The 16,057-nt window shown below is 47.9% G+C and overlaps 1 protein-coding gene across 3 annotated transcripts; it reads right to left on the bottom strand.

Annotated features, from left to right (window-relative positions):
• Window positions 1–4,392: 4,392 nt before the first annotated feature.
• Window positions 4,393–16,016, bottom strand: RBP5 (retinol binding protein 5). Of its 3 annotated transcripts, none has more exons than XM_039874244.1 (5): window positions 15,719–16,016; window positions 15,492–15,572; window positions 15,025–15,203; window positions 12,832–12,933; window positions 4,393–5,526 (listed from the first exon to the last, which is right to left on the bottom strand). In XM_039874244.1, the coding sequence occupies exons 2-5, from the start codon at window positions 15,562–15,564 to the stop codon at window positions 5,419–5,421; spliced, it is 462 nt and encodes a 153-aa protein (XP_039730178.1). In that variant the 5' UTR covers window positions 15,565–15,572; window positions 15,719–16,016; the 3' UTR covers window positions 4,393–5,418. The 3 variants fall into 3 exon arrangements, with proteins under 3 accessions (XP_039730178.1, XP_039730177.1, XP_039730179.1); XM_039874243.1 differs by having other exon boundaries at window positions 4,396–5,526; window positions 15,492–15,604; window positions 15,719–15,915; XM_039874245.1 differs by lacking the exons at window positions 4,393–5,526; window positions 15,719–16,016 and adding an exon at window positions 11,871–12,371 and having other exon boundaries at window positions 15,492–15,710.
• Window positions 16,017–16,057: the final 41 nt, after the last annotated feature.

Here is a 16,057-nt window from a genome sequence, read left to right on the forward strand (position 1 = left end):
CTGTAAAATGTGTGTGGTTGGATCTTAAATGTATGGGTAGAAAGTCCCTTAGCCGTCTTCTTCCCTCCCCTCCACACTAACCCTCCTTCATCTAGCATCATTGTTGCTTTGCTGAGTACTTCTCTGCCACCATTCTTTGGGACCTGGCTTTCTCCCACCCCCAACCTCACATAGGGCAACAAAATACCTATGGTTTAATATAGCTATCTGTTAACAGAGTGAGAAAAAAATCTAAAGTTATAAAATACATTAAAAATGATATACTTCTATACTATTTTATAATCCTGTAATAGCAATAAGCAGCTTATCTAGACTGTCTCTGCATCATCCCAAATGGCCAGGCTCCTTCTCAAGCATCATTCCTCTGGACTCCACTCCTTCCATCGTGAGTCCAAAGGAGAGCTTGGGGAGCAATCTTTCTCACCCCCATTCCATGAAGTAATCTCTACTCAGGCGCATGCATGCTGCTCAGGTCCCTGGTTGTATGTTCTTCCCCTTCTTGTTCCTCTGCCCTCACCTTCATTGCTTTCTGCCCTTTCTCCAGGCCCTTGTGTGCCTGTTTTCATCCTCCTCCTTGATCCAAGCTTCAGCTGTGACAGCTTCCTTTCCTCTGAGCACCTTATTGCTCCATCTTTTTGGGGAGGGAAACTCTGACTTGAGAAGGCAGCTTCACATTGGACTTGGGAATTTTTATTGTCTCCCAAGTAACAGGGATCCAGTGGAAGCGAGGACCCCAAATATCATGGTCAAGGCCTTTGTTTTCCTTATGATCATCTCAGTGAAAGGGTGCTACAGGCCACGGGCAAATTCTAAAATTCCCTCAAGTTAACCAAACTCAGGATTTTACTGCTTCCCTCTTTTTCTTTTTAAAGACATTTATTTTTCAATTGTAGTTGACATACAGCATTATATTAGTTTCAGGTGTACAATATTGTGATTAGACATTTATATATTTATACACCATACGAAGTGATCACCACAATAAGTCTATTACCCATCGGACACCATACATAGTGATGGCAATATTATCAGTTATATTCCCTATTCTGTACTTTACATCTCCCTGACTATTTTTATAACTGGCAATTTATACGTCTTATCCCTTTCACCTTTTTCACCCATCCTCTCAACCCCCCTCTCAGCTGGAGGCCATCAGTTTGTTCTCTGTACCATCTTTCTTGGAGATGTTTGGAGGAGAAGAGAAAGGCCTTAAAAGAAAACTCAGGGCAAGGAGAGTGACAACTGTTCTAATTTGCATGGGGCTGAGGTCTTTCCTGGAATGTGAGGCTTCCCAGGTGAACCAGGACTGCTGGTTCCCCTAAAGGGACAGGGGTTAGAGTGCTGGGGAGAAGCCTGGCATGAAAGAGGGCAGGGACCAAGAGGGTGACGAGGCAGTGACCATCCCTACAGCCGGCGTCTGGAGCAGTCCAGGGCCCGGATGTGGTCCCTGCTTTGGGGACTCTAAGACTTTGACTATGAGGGCCTGTCCTGGTCCCACCAAGGTGGTATAGCTTCAGTGAGTGTTGGGGTCAGGGGAGAAGACTTCCAGGGACTTGGGACTGGAGAGGAGCCTGATAGTTTGTGTGCAGCTGGTCACCTCAGGCCCATGTGGGGCTGGCACTGGACAGCTGTGTCTTCTGTCCTGCTTTCAGGACCACTTCCCCTACACTGGGGCCTCCTCCCTGGCTGGCAGGGGTGCCCAGTGAAGAAGTAGCCTGGGCAGGAAAAACAGAAGGAGCCATCCAAGCAGTCACGGCAAAGATGCAGGCACCGAGATTCTTCAGACTGGCACTGCATGGAATGGTACACTGTCCACATCTGGGAGTGGGGAGAGGGGAGAATGAAAGGTTTTTGACTTGAGCCCCGGAAGGGAGCAGGTCTGAGGGACAACTAGCACTCTTTTTAAATTTTTATCATCATGAGAGGCTTTTGTTCAGCTCGATCCATTTGGTGGCACACGTAGGTGCTGGGATAGGCTGCGGGGTCTGTAGCACTGAGCCTGTACTACTTCCCTGAACTCCAAGCTCTACGAGTGGGCTGTTGTCTCATTGTATGATGCCTGGTCAGAGTAAGATTGTAAGCCACTTTAGTGTCTCAGATATTTCTACCCTTATTCCCCTGAACAAAGACTCCAGGCAGCCTAGCTAAGACTAAAATGACTTAACTGAAATTTGAGCTATTATTCATCTCAAGGCAGTTTGAGGTAAGCCAAGTTAACTGCCTACTTGAAAAAAGGCAATACTCTTTGGAGGAACATCACAGAATCTATAGTCTTTATAATGTACCACTCATCATGTCCAGCATACAACTCAAAATTACTGCAAATATAAAGAAATAGGAAAATACAAGTCATTCTCAAGAGAACAGATAACAGAAACCATCCCCTAAAATGACACAGATGTTTGCTTTAGTACCCAAAGGATTTTGGTACACAAAGATGCAAAAACAAAAACAAAAACAAAACTTTATTTTACAAAAAACAGGAACATAAGCAGAGACATAGAAAGTTTAAAAAAGAATCAATGTAAATTCTAGAAGTGAAAGATGCAATATGCAAAGTTAAAAATAAATCACAGGAGGGGCTTAATAGAAGAATGGACGTGGCAGAAGAGTCAGTGACCTTGAAGATAGATAAATAAAAATTATCCAATCTGAAGAACAGAAGAAAACAATTTTTAAGTGAGCAGAAACTCACAGACCTGTGAGAAAATATAAAAAACTCTAATATATGTGTTCTTGGAGTCCCAGGAGGAGAGGAGAGAATGAGGCAGAAAAAATATTCAAAAGAATAATGGCTGGAAATTTCCCAGCTTTTGAGAAAGGCATCTTGATCTTCAGGTTTAAGAAGCTCGGTGAACTCAAAGCAGAATTGAAAAATAACAAGAAAGCGCACATGGGCACATCACACTGCTAAAAACCACATATAAAAAGAAAATCTTGAAAGCATCCAGAGAAAAAGGGCACCGAACGTTTTCAATGTCACTGCTTTCTCCTCAAAAAACAATACATACCAGAAGGCAGTAGAACAACATTTTTAAAATGCTGAAAGAAAAAAAAAATTGTCAACTCAAAGTTGTTTTTTCCAGTGAAAATATTCTTCAAGAATGAGATGAAATAAAACCATCTTTAGATAAAAAGAAAACTTAGAGAATTTGTTGTCAGCAGACCTGCACTATGCGAGATGCTAAAGTTCTTTAGGCTGAAGAAGGAATCCAGATGGAACAAGGATGGAGCAACAGAGCCGCAGGATGGAGAAAGAGAAGTGGTAAATTTGTAGGTAAGTATAATATGTATTTTTCTTCTTAATGTGTTTATTAGACACAGGTCTGTTTAAAGCAAAAGTTAGAACTATATTGCTGGGTTTGTAACAATGTGGATGTAATATACATGAAAACTGTAGCATAAAGGGTGAGAAAGGGGCTCATACCAGCTTTCTTCATGCAATATTAAGTCTAAGAAGACTCAGAAATGAGGGATGCAGTTCTCTCCAGAGCAGTGGTTTTTCACCTGTGGTCTGGGGAGCTCTGGGGGTCACTGAGATCCTTCTGGGGCAGTTATGAGTCCAAAACTATTTCATAACAATACTAAGATGTTATTTGCTGTTTTCTCTCTCTTTCTCTCATGAGTGTATCGGGGGGTGACCAGAGGCTAGGTGAGGTGTGACATCATCCCTTGACAACTAACAGAACGTGTGCTTGTGTATCCTTGTGTTTTAAAATGTTCTCAGTTTTAATTTCTGGTACGGTGACTGAATAGTTATAACCTACCTAAACAAAGGCTCTTTGGCTTTCTCAATAAATGTTTAAGGGTATAAAATTTGAGAACAGTTGCTCTAGAGTGACTAGCAAAAAAATAAAAAAGGCAAAGAGGTATAGCTAAGGGCCAATATATAACTCGAAATGGAATTCTGAACTCTAAACTGGTTTAATTTGGGGGAACTCGCTTCTAAAAGGGCAGTCTATTAGTAAGTGTCCTGGTTTTTTCTGGGACTGAGGGGTTTCTTGGGACATGGAGCTTTCGATACTGAATCAGGTTCGGTTTCAGGTAGGCTTGGACAGCTGGTTATTTCTAGCTCTTCAATCATCTATTTTGCTCCCTTTTCACTTTGCTAAATGTGAGCCCCGAAAGAGCCAAGGCCACATCTGCTCTATTTGTGGGTCCCTAAATATAGGTAAGAGGACTGAATAAAGGAAATAAAGGAAATGAGCTACAAAACTGTAAGTACACTATTTACAGAAATAGAAAACATCAAAACGATATAAAATAACTGTGACTGTGTTGAAGTATAGGGCCATGGGCAATTTAAGAAATGTTTCTTTGTTTAGTAAAATTTCTGAATGTTATTAAATTACTTTAATAATAATAAATTGTTTAAAATAATAATCGTGACCAGGTGGCCCCTTCTAAGTCAGACAAGATTAACAGGATGAGGTCGTGGACCCTGAAGATGGTGCCGGACCTTGGCTCCCGTAGCATATTTAACCTGTGTGATTAAAGAGGAAGAACTTTTGGTCCTTGGTTATAAGCTTAGGTCAGGCAGGATCCTTTTAACCTTGGGAAGCTTATGTCTGAAGACAAATTGATGTCCTGCTGTCTCAACTCTCCCCCTCATCTCTAGTTCTCACACCTTCTGAGCCTGCTTTTGGGTCCATTGAATTTTATTTCTCATTAACTGAGCAGGGGCAAAGGGCAGAAGCAGGGAGAGGGGAAAGTCTTCAAAACTGTGTTTGTGGGGGATGGAGAGAAAGCAGAGGAAGTACATGGGTATGAGTGCAGGAAATGCATGAACACATTTGAGTTTGGTTTTTTTTGTTTTTGTCTTTGAAATGCCTGTTGGTGCTGCCACCTGCTGTCCCACATGAGAAAAACCCGGTGTGGAGCGGGCAGACTAGGGAGGTTTTCCTTCCACCTCCATTTGACCTTAAAGAGGAAAGAAAGGGGACACCTGCCTATCTCTGGACTTTAGAATTCCAGAGGGGCAGATGCTTAGATGTGGCCCCAGGTGCTGGGTGCTCAGCTTGTGCCTGGGCTTAGGGCTGGGACGGAAGGGTCTATGACACTGAGTGTCCAGCCACACAGTTTTGTGGCTGGTCAGGTTTTTACTGCCCTAAGTCACCCACTGCTCATCCTTTTGCCAACTTGGCAAAACTTAAGGGTAGGATGAGGGTCATTTGTGATGACATTCAAGGTTTAGAATATGTGTTAGTTATCTGTTGTGTAATAGGTCACCTGCATGCCCAGGAGTTTATAACAACAAATGTATTATTTTACATAGTTTCTGAGGGTTGGGAATCTAGAAGCAGCTGAGATGGGTGATTTTGGCTCAGGGTCTTTCAGAAGGCTTCAATCAAGGTGTCAGTCAGGGCTTCCGTCAGCTGAAGGTCTAACTGGGGCTGAAGGGTCTGCTTCCAAGATGGCTCACTCACGCGACTGTGAGCAGGAGGCCTCAATTCCTTGACACATGACCCTCTTCATAGGAAACTTGAGTGTCCTGGTGACATGGCAGCTGGCTTTCTCCAGAGTAATCTAAGGTAGAAAGAGCAAGGCTGAGGCCAAAATGTCTTTTTGAAAATATTTTTATTTTATTGTGATAAGAATACTTAATGTGAGATCTACACTCTTAACAAAACTTTAAGTTTACAATAGAGTGTTTTAGCTATAGGCACAACACTGTACAGAAAATCCAAAGTGTCTTTTGTAACCTAGCCTTGAAAGTGACATAGTATCACTTCTGCCATATTCTACTGCTAAAATTGACGTCCTGCTGTCAGGACCAACCCTGATACAACATGGTAGGGGGATGACACATGGATGGGAGTGCCAGGAAGCAGGAATCACTGGGGCCATCCTGGAGAATGGCTATCGCAAAAATAGACATATTATTTTAGTATGATAAATACAGATCAGTTAGCATGATGTTATTTGGGCTTACCTAATTTCAGATGCACTAACCTGAAGCCACAGTGCCTTCGAGGACTCTGGCCCTCTCCTCCTCTACCTTAAGATCTGAAGGGTCCCTTCACCCGTCCCTATCAAGGATCAGGGCTGCACAGATCAAAAAATGACCTAGAGGGGACCAACCACAAGAGGAAGTGGGACTTTGAAAGGATAGGAAAGGGTTAAAAAAACCAAGAGGCGATTGAAAAGGAGAGGGGATGGGCAGGAAGGAGAAGCCCCAGACATAACACCCCTTCCAGACTGGGAGAGGGTAGCTATCCTGTGAGTCCTTAGAATCTAGAATTGTGGTCCCACACCAGCAGGTTGTCCAAAAGGCTAGTTCGGAGGCTGGAGGTTCCAGTTCCAAATGCACCACCCTGGGGGCTTTGTGTGGACTGTCAAGCCTGAAGTCAAGTCCTTCAGTAAAGGACTCTTTAAACATACTGTGTATGTGCCTTGCTTGCTAACAGCGAGGCAGTTTCGCCGGATGCTGTGCCATCCCTGCCTTCCACGTGAGGAGTTTATGGGTGAGGCTGCGTTTGTACCTCAGACCATGGACTTGTATGTTACTCTCTGTTTTAGTTCCCTTTGTTTTCTCCAAGACTTTAACAAACCGGTACTTAAACGGTGTGCCCTTGTTTCATCTGTGCCATTGGGAAAGAAGGAAAAGGTGGGAGGAGAATGGGGTGGGGAGGAGAATGAGGTGGTGAGTGGCAGGGGGCGGGTTGGGGGGGCACCTGGAGAAGTGGGGAGGTGTGAGCTCGCTGCCCCTTCCCATGTTGGGGCTCTCCCTCCACTGGGGACCTGACAGGATAGGCTTTAGTTCTATTAAGGATGAAAATAGTGTCCTTACAGTTGGGTCATGGATGGAGTGCCAGGATTTTCTGAAAACAGCCAGAAAAGAGAGAAGAATGCGCAGGAAGCGTGAAGGGCAAGCTAGTTGGTCAGTCACGGACATCAAGGCTGACCAGACCGGTCCTGTGAGAAAACAAAGTCACACAGAAAGAAATAATTTGCTCAGGATCACACAGTGAGGCAGCCATAGTGACTCCTCAAACAGTGCTCTTAGCTGCCTTGCCTGCCTGCCTAGGTCGGCAAATACCCATGGCTATTGTTACATGGAAAGTGCTGGCTCTCGGCACTCTTCCAGAACGATGGCTGGAAAGGCCACACCAACAATACACGTCCATCTCCCCACACGCCGATCGTAGAAGAGATGGGTACAAGACGGACTCATGAGGGCCACGCACTTCATGTGGAAGGAAAACTGTGCAGTTGGCACTCGAGTTGACCCTCCAGCAAGACGTCTTGGCTTGTCTGCCGAGGAGGGTGGGCCGGCGAGGCCCAAACTGAGGCACAAACAGAGGGATCACTGGAGGTTCGTTAGGGTAGAAAGATGACAGGGGACATGCTGCAGGGGATCAGGGGCAGGAAGAAAACATGGGAAAAACCCCAGGGCAGGGCTGAGGGTGCTGGCTGGTTTGGGCATCCATGGTGAAAAAAGGGAAGGAGCCAGGAGGGGTCAAGGGAAAGTGGCTGCACCTGCAGCTGGTGACTGGAGGAACCAGGGGCCTGAACCCCCCTGCCATAGGGGTCCAGCCCCTTGAACGGGGTAGCTTCAGTGTGCTCTATGGGGGAGGAGCCCAAGAGGGACTCCGGGGGTGGGGGGTGGAGCCTGATGGCTCTGTGTACCACTGACTCTGCAGTGGTGCTGGGGTTGGGCAGCTGTCTCCCCTGCACTGAAGCCTTCTCTTGCTGGTGGGAAGGCAAGGGTGGCTGTTGCTTTGCAACGTAGCCTGGCTGGGAGAAGCAAAAGCAGCCTTCCAGATGCTGGGACAGAGCACTTGCCTTCTTGGCAAGGAGGAGGCTGCGGGATACAATGAGAGATTCTGGTCCTGGAGCCCTGGGGGGAAGCAACAGTTCCCTGTCATCCCCGTTACCCCCAGATGTTTTACCTGCCTGGACAGCCAAGGTGAGGGCTATCTTGTCTCTAAATCTCTGGTACCAGTCACCTACACTTTGGTATAAGTATAAGCCACCATGTGACCTCAGGAACATGGACAGTGATGCCTTATCCTTAACTGTAAAATACAAGGCTTTCCTTCCAGTTAAGAGAATTTCAATCATCAAGTTAAGAAGTAGGAGGTAATAAAAATAATAATAACAACAGCTAAACTTTATCAGTGCTTACTGTACTCTAAGTGCTATGCTGAGTGATTTCACAAAATTCCTAGAAGGAAGGAAGTACCTTGTTATTGCCGTGTATGACCACCAAATGTTGCTTGTTTACTCAAGGTTAGTGGCTCGTATCTTCTTACACTGTTAGTAAGAGGTGGAAGTTACATATCAGAGCCTGCTCACCTGACCACTACGTAACACTTCCTCTCAACTATGGGTGCCATTTTAGGTTCATCTGGAGCAGCAGTCTCCAACCTTTTTGGAACCAAGGACTGGTGTTCCTATGAGAATCTGATGCCTGATGATCTAAGGTGGAGCTGAGGTGGTGATGCTAGCGCTGGGGAGCGGCCACAAATCCAGATGAAGTTTCGCGGGCTCGCTGGCTGCTCACCTCCTGCTGTGGTCCAGGGGGTTAGAGGACACTGATCTAGAGCGTCTGAGGCAAGTGGTTTATCCATGAACTCAATGTCCTGGCTATGCCAATGACCCTCGGCTTGGGCACTGCCCACTGGGGACTGAATGAAGGCTCTTAGGGTTGCCCCTCTTCCTAGTGGCCAGGACAAAAGTGAGGGCAATGGGAAGTGAGACTTGGCACTGGGTGTGGGTGTGGGTGTGGGGAGGCAGGAGGCTCACTCCTTGACAGACATTGGATCAGGAAGTCTTTGAGAAAACAGAGGTCCCCTTGTTTTTGCTGAAAGGGTAATTGCGGAAGGTCAGCTCCATTTCATGTCCCTGGAACCTAAATGGCCTCTGGTGAGGGTTGATATTCAGTGTGGAGTCCAAGTGCCCATAGAGCTGGCCTAGAACCATTCCGTTGACTAAGATCCAAGGGAAGAGAAGGAGGGCCTGGTGGGTGCTGGTTCTGGCCTCTGGCCGGGCAGGGCCACTGCTTACACCTGGGCCTCAGAGGCCTTGGCTACCATCTTTGTTTCTTTCTGTTCCCCATGGAAACCCAGGTCAGCTACATCAGAAACCTGTACAGAACCTCTTGATTTGCTCATTGGGCCCCCTCACCCTTTCACATTAATCTTTCATTTCCTGCTGTACCTGCAAGTTCTCCCCCGTCCTCAACTGTCCATAATCATGACACAGCCCTGGGGTGGCTCCAGGTCAGTGGCTGAGGACGTTGATGGCATGGATGCTGTTATGGTTGAGGGAGTTATGGTGAGGGGAAGTTGGGAGAGACGTCCCAGAGAGCTTGGAGGGGGGGTGGTGGTATGGGAAGTGGTCCCTGGGCTGGGCAGGAGCAGCAAGCTTAGAGCTTCGGAGGAGGGACAGCCTGAGGAAGGGGTGGGAGGGGAGGAGCAGGCCATAGCCTGGGGCAGCCCCCACCCTCGTCTTCACCCTCAGCCACATCAGGGATGCAGTCCTCTTACTGACTTTTGGGTATTTAAGCCAAGACCAGATGGGATTTTTGTCTCTTAAGAGATAAAATTTGGGTGGGGAAAATGGACCAACGCAGACAGGCCTGTGCTCTCTCTTGGGATCCTGGGGCTTGCAATGGCTTCTGGCTAGGATGGCCTTTGTGCTTTAGGACTGAGCGATTTCCTGCTTCTGCCTGACCTTTATACCACACAAGTCTGGGCACGTGGGATGAGGAGAGAGGGGGACAGCGGGGAGGGTTACACGGATATACTTTGCCACTCCTGCCTCCTCTTGGACCCCCTCCCAGAACGTGGAGCCCGAGTCCTTGGGCAGCACGTGGGCCTCTGCTTCAGAGGGCACACACCTGGTCCTGTCCTCCTGTTGGCCAGTTTCTTCTGAGCAGAGGGACCTGGATTGATCTCAAGGATCACTTGGCGTTTAGGCTAGAAGGTTGTTGGTAACCAGGCAGTGCTATCTGGGCCTGGCATGGGGCTGGCTTAGAAGGGTGAAGTTATTCTATCTCACATGGGAATAAACATCTTGAATTCCTGATCGTCTCCCTGGGGTCTAAGACTCTGGTCAAATAAATCAAAGTCAGTCCTGAGACCCACAGCTTTGTGTGCCCCTGGAAAGACTGTGGTGAAAACCACCTTGGGACCCACCCAGCCGTCTCTGGCTATTGCTTTCTCCCTTTTCTTCTTCACTCATTTGTTCACCGTCATTGCCATCCGAGGATGAGTGGAACAGCCTGATTTAAATGAAGGTACGGGTCTTGTCAGGGTGAGTCTGCAGGTTGGGAATTGGTGTGCGTGCATGCATGCATGCGTGGGTGCATGGGTGCGTGCGTGCGTGTGTATGTGTGTCTAGTGGGGAGTGGAATATCCCAGAAGGTGGCAGAGGAGGGAGGAAGGAACTTGGATCTCTGGCTCCCACTGCGGTGAGCAGCGCCCCCTGCTGCCCACAGGGGAAACAGCAGCCAGAGCTCTTCACAGTCTCTTGCAGATGCCTCTGCACAGTCTCTTCCAGGCTCCCACTCCCTTGCAGATGCTTCTGAAGCTGCTTACTTAGTCCTTTTCCTCTGGTTGCTTGTGTTCCTTTGGGGGTCTTCGGGCCTCTTGCTGGACTCTGGCTCCTGGAGGGGTGGTGTGGTGCGGATGCTCCTGTAGTGTGGGTGGTGTGGATGCTCATGTCCACAGGAGTTTTGGGAAATCGAGGCTGCTTTCACTTGGGCCTGACAGTCACCATGGAGACTTCCAAGCTTTTGGATCAGGGCCTCTGGTAAGACTCCAGTGAGGGGCATTGAACTGACATGAATGACACAGAGGACAGTCTTGTGGAGAGAGGCTTAGACATGCACTGCGAACTCAGAGTGTCTAAGACACTGTGTTCACCTGCTGACTTAGGCAATGTGTGAATACACATGGAGCACTGTCCTTCAGCTTCTCTGTACCTTGGAAAGGGACAAGTAGGACCCAACCCTCAGAGCTTCTCCTGGGCAGCTTTGCTGAGAGGACGACTTCCTACTCACAATCTGCTGGGGTCATTTGCAGAGAGGCTGGGTAGGGAGTAAGCTATTCAGTTCCACTCTGAGTTCTTTTCCTGTTCTTTCCCAATACATTCCAGGGTGTGTGGTAGGGGCAGAGTTGCGAGCTTAGTTCTTCTTGGCCAAAGAACCAGTGACTGTCCTGAATGTGTAGGGGGCCTAGCTATTACAGAAAGAGGGGGTGGGAGTGTTCATCTAATGAGCACAGGCCAGGGACTTTCCAGCAATCCCCGCTCCCTACCCCACGCAGGCTCCATCCCCACCCCACACTGAGTCCTCTTGTGCCACAGGACTTTTATTCTGAAAGAACCGAGGCCGCTGGAGGTAGGGAGGTGCCAGAGGGAAGAGCTGGCTCTGACCTGACCGGGAGCAGGCCTTATCCTTCTGGGCGGTTTTTCCAGGGCAGTGATTCGGGACCCTAAGGGAGAGGCCTTTGTCCTCAGTTCTCCCTTTTATCCTTTGTCCCCAGCCTTGCTGGCCTTTAAGCAGAGGGTCCCTATAGCCAGGCCCGTTGGTGTTCTCCCCACTGTTGCCTTCACACCCCCATGGCGCTCATCTTTCTAGCCCTTGACCTCGTATCCGCCATTGGCTTCCCTTTTCTGGTCTTCTTGCTGCCTGTCCTTCTCAAAGCAGATATGGAGGCCAGGCCACTATTTAAAAGCTTCCCATTCTCCCCAGTCCCCAGTCCCCTACTTCTTCCCCAACATGTGAATGAAAGTTTAAGATAGCCAGGATGCATTCGGAGGTTGGCAAGCTGAACTCTGTGTGGGTGGGGCTGTGCCTTGGGCCTAGTTCTGTTGAGTATTTGAGGCTTTCTCTAGAAAAAAGACAAGGAAATGGACAAAAAACTCTCCCAGTAGCTCCTGTTTAAATTCTTGAACCCCAGTCACAGTTTTCCAAAAGGTCCGCCAGGATAGAATTTTCATTAACTCTCAAATACTCAAAGCTTAGTTTTTTCTTAGATGGAAAATGAGAGGCCGAATGAACTAAAGAGAGTCGAGACTGGTTATTCTCAAGGGCCTTTTCCCCTCTGCTGTTTCTTTTATGTTGGAGGCCAGACCTTGAACTGGATATGTGGTCACTACTGGGCAGTGGAGTGTGATAAAGAAAGAACTTTGGCCTTGGGGGCTGTAAGTTATAGATTAACATGGGGTACATTCAGGAGAGACCCAGAGGGAGGTTAAGTGGACTGAGAAAGGAACTGCTGATCTGGGACAATCTGGGTTTGAAGGGGCACAAGCAAGCAGAGTCTGGGGACCGGCGCCATCTGGAGCAGCCCTCAGTTCCTCTCTGGCTACTTGACTTTCCTGAAGACTTGCTCACAGACTGCATCCCTCGCAGTCAGTTCCTGGGGATAGAGTAGGAACGATGAGGAGAAAGAAGGTTCTTGCCAGCTGGAGCTCCTTTCATAAGGTCCCTGACTTCCATTTACGCCTTTAGGAAACATCGACTAGAGCATTTGATATATGGGGAATTGTATCATTGTTCCAGACCCTCAACTTTTCACCCCAGAGGAAGGAAGGTAGCCAGGTCAGGGAATGTGAAATGGCGGAGTCTCCATCTCTCCAGTTATGATTTATGGACATTCACTTGACTTCTAGCCAGGACCCACCGTAGCCACTCTATTTCTTCCTCTTTCCACTCCTCCTTGTGCTTTTGTTTCCCTTCCTTGGTTGCCTTCCTTGGAGATGGGGCAGGCGGTAGAGTAGTAGACTTATCTGATTTGGGCAAAGGAGTGAATCCTAGCTGGAGGCCCTCTTCCAAACGTGCTCACTTGGGTCCTCTTACCCAACTCTCACCCAGCTTACCAGGTACAAGTTCTCTCCCTCCAGCCAGTGCTTCCAGCCTCGGTTGGGCACCTCTCCTTTTTGCACACAGACCAGCTGCTCCTCCTCCCAGGTGACTATGGTCTAAAGGGAAGGCAAGAGTAAAGGGAGACTGGGGGGCAGGATCCCCAAAATGCACCCAGCTCATTTTGGCTTGGCTGTCCCCTTTCACACCACACTGTCTTGCTCCAGCTGCTTCATTCTGAGTGAGAAAGCTGCTCTGATTTAGCAGGACTCCCCTCCCCTACTCCTAAAGGCTGCTGAGGGGGACCCACAGTTTGTCTACAGTGGGGCAGAGCAGGGATGGAGCAGGATAACTGGGGTGAGACCGGGGAGTGAGCGACCAAGAACAGAGACTTTATCCTCTGAATACTTTTGGAGGAGCCTCTGGGAAAGAAGAGAGATTGTTTGGGAGTCTCACCAGGAAATCTCTTTCCTCCTGTTTCTCAGTTTCAAGAACAGCTGAAGTGTTCCCGAGAATGAAGAATCAAGCCCCCTGACCCAGAACTGGGCAGGCCTGGCCATTGCAATCAATATTTATTGAGGCCTCACACAGAATAGGTCCTGCGAAACAAGGAGCTCAGAATCTTGATCACACAGAACAGTAAATAGATATCTATGACACTGGGCAAGACTGTGGGGGATGGGAGTGAGAAGAGCCAGTGTTCACAGAAGGGAGGAGTTAATCGGATTGTAGATAATGGGAAATTTCTAGCAAGGAAAGAAACAGCATAGAGGTAAGGAAGAAGAGCAAATAATTCTGAGGGACCCTAACCTAGTGTGTATGTGGGAAAGACCCTGTGTGCCCTGTGAAGCACAGGGACCTTATCTTGAGTGTAGTAGATTGTCACTGAAAAGGTTTAAGTCCGGGAGTGATGTGCTCACTTTTACACGATAGATCCTTGTGGCTACACTATGCAGGGTGGATTAGAGAAAAGTTAAGTCTGAAGGCTCATTTTGGGCACCAAGTGAGAAACGAAGGCCTGAATGAAGATGGTGATGGTGAGAAAGGCTCGGAAAGAACAGACGAGAGCCACGTGGAGCAGCGACGTTCAGTAAAAACATAGTGGGTCTTCACTGCAAGCCATGTATATAATTGAATGATTTCTAGCAGCCACCTTAGAAAAGTAAAAAGCAACTGGTTAAATTAATTTTAATAAGATATTTGATTTAACTTAAGTTGTCCAAAATATTATAATTTCAGCATGTAACCACTATATAAATTTCTGAGATGTCTTACATTCTTTTTTCTTGTATTGCCTTAAAAAATCTAGTGTATATTTTACACTTACTACAGACTAGTTACATATTGGATTAGTTACCTTTCAAGTGTTCAGTAGCTATATATGGCTAGTGGCTAATATACTGGGCAATACAGAAAAGTTATAATGACTTCTTGACCAGTTAGATATGGTATACTCATTCATGCATGCATGCGTGCGCGTGTGCGTGTGCTCACACGCGTGCATGCACGTGAGTGTGTGTGCATGTGCCCATGTGTTGGAAGCATAGAAGTAAGGAGACATGAGATATTGACCTCGGCTCCCAGGTTTCTGGTTCTGCTGGTTATTACCATTAATGGAGACAGTAAATACAAAAAGCAGGAATAGGTTTGGGTAGGAAGATAATGACTGTGGGTTTGACCTTGGGGCAAGCATTTTGCAGGCAGTTGAAAACTTTACCCTGGAGCTCAGGAAGTAGCTCTGGCTGGACAGTACTGTCAAGGGCAGCCTAGAGATGGTAGCTGAAAGCGTGGGTGTATACAATTGGGCTCATGGCTGGTGTACAGACAAGAGGAAGTCAAGAACAAAATACTGGGGAAAAATTCCAGTTTAAGAAATTAATAGGGGAACTAGAGTCTGCAAAGGAGAACACAAGGAACATGTAAGAAGCAGAAAGAAATGCAGGTGAGTGGGGTTACAGAGGCGAAGGGAAAAGAGCCTCTGTGGTGACCAACAGGGTTAATAGCTACAGGGTAAGCAAATGTTTGCTCAATAGCCTGAGATTGACCCTCTTTTTGTCCTTTTGGCTGGTGATAAGAGAAGGCGAGGGAAGAGGGGAGGGCACCAGGAGTTAGGTGGTCATTTCTTCCCGATGCTTTTATTTTGTCCCCTGTTGTTAAGAGACACCTACCTGCTCATCTGCATCCCCTCCCACGAACTTGAGGAAAGGTACCTGGCATTTTCGTCCATCCACCACACTTAGGTCCTCCTCAAACTCAACTCCCACTTCGAATTCTACAACGTAGTTGCGGAAGGTGCTGAGGGTCTTCACTGTCATGTGGTTGCCCTGATGGTCAATCTCCTTGTCTGGCTTGAGCAGCAACGCTATCTTCCGCAAAGCCATGTTGATGTCTGTGGGAGTTATCTCTTAGCACAGATCCTCTTAACCAGCCAGCCAAGGGCTCCCCCACCTGCAGCGGCACCTTGCGGCTGTGAGCTTTCCCTCATCTGGGTCTGCACTGTGGATTTACTCCCTCCTAGCAGTGCCCCTGGCTAGAGATGGATCCTAACTCAGGTGTCAGCTCCCGAGACTCTCCACACAGTCCAACCCCAGCATTCCCCCTTCTCAACGAGATGGAGAGGCAGGAAGGGAGAGGGAAAAGGGTAGTGAAAGGGGTCCGAGAGGGGTAAGGCCATTACTTAGTGCTTGCAGGTAGTCCTCCATGTTCTTCTGTGAGACAAAGCAGTAGTAGCCGGTGAGGTTGGGAGGCATCGTTCAGGCTGGCCGAGATGGAGATCAAGATTTCAGTAGACTATAGGAGACACAGGGTGAAGAGGGAAGGGTGTGGTCTGGTAGGTGGGGCTGTGAGACTCCAGGCAGGCCTTCACACTCACAGAGACAGGCTTGTGTAAAGGTCTATGCTTACCAGAGTTTTTATAGCGCTGGGGCCCTGTTGCAATGAGTTTCCTACCAGCTTCCTCCCTCCCCCTGATGAGTCTGAGGTGGTGCCTGCCGCCTGAGAGAGGGGCAGGGACTTGGCAAGGTTGTGTGCTTTTCCTGAGGAAGGAACGAGGAGCAGGATCTGGGGCTGTTAGTCATTCAAGACTTGATTCTTTCCGAAGGTCAGTTTTGGCTTCCAGCTGATTTCTGGCAGGCTTGGGAATCATTCCAGAGCCCCCGAGGGGTTGTTGCTCCTCCGAGGGAGCTAGTCTTGCTGTGTGGAGTGGGGGCTCTTTCTAGCTCACTCAGGGAGGGATGAGTTCTA

This window comes from Pteropus medius, unplaced genomic scaffold (assembly GCF_902729225.1).
Source record: "Pteropus medius unplaced genomic scaffold, Ma_sr-lr_union100, whole genome shotgun sequence".
NCBI classification, from domain to species: domain Eukaryota; kingdom Metazoa; phylum Chordata; class Mammalia; order Chiroptera; family Pteropodidae; genus Pteropus; species Pteropus medius.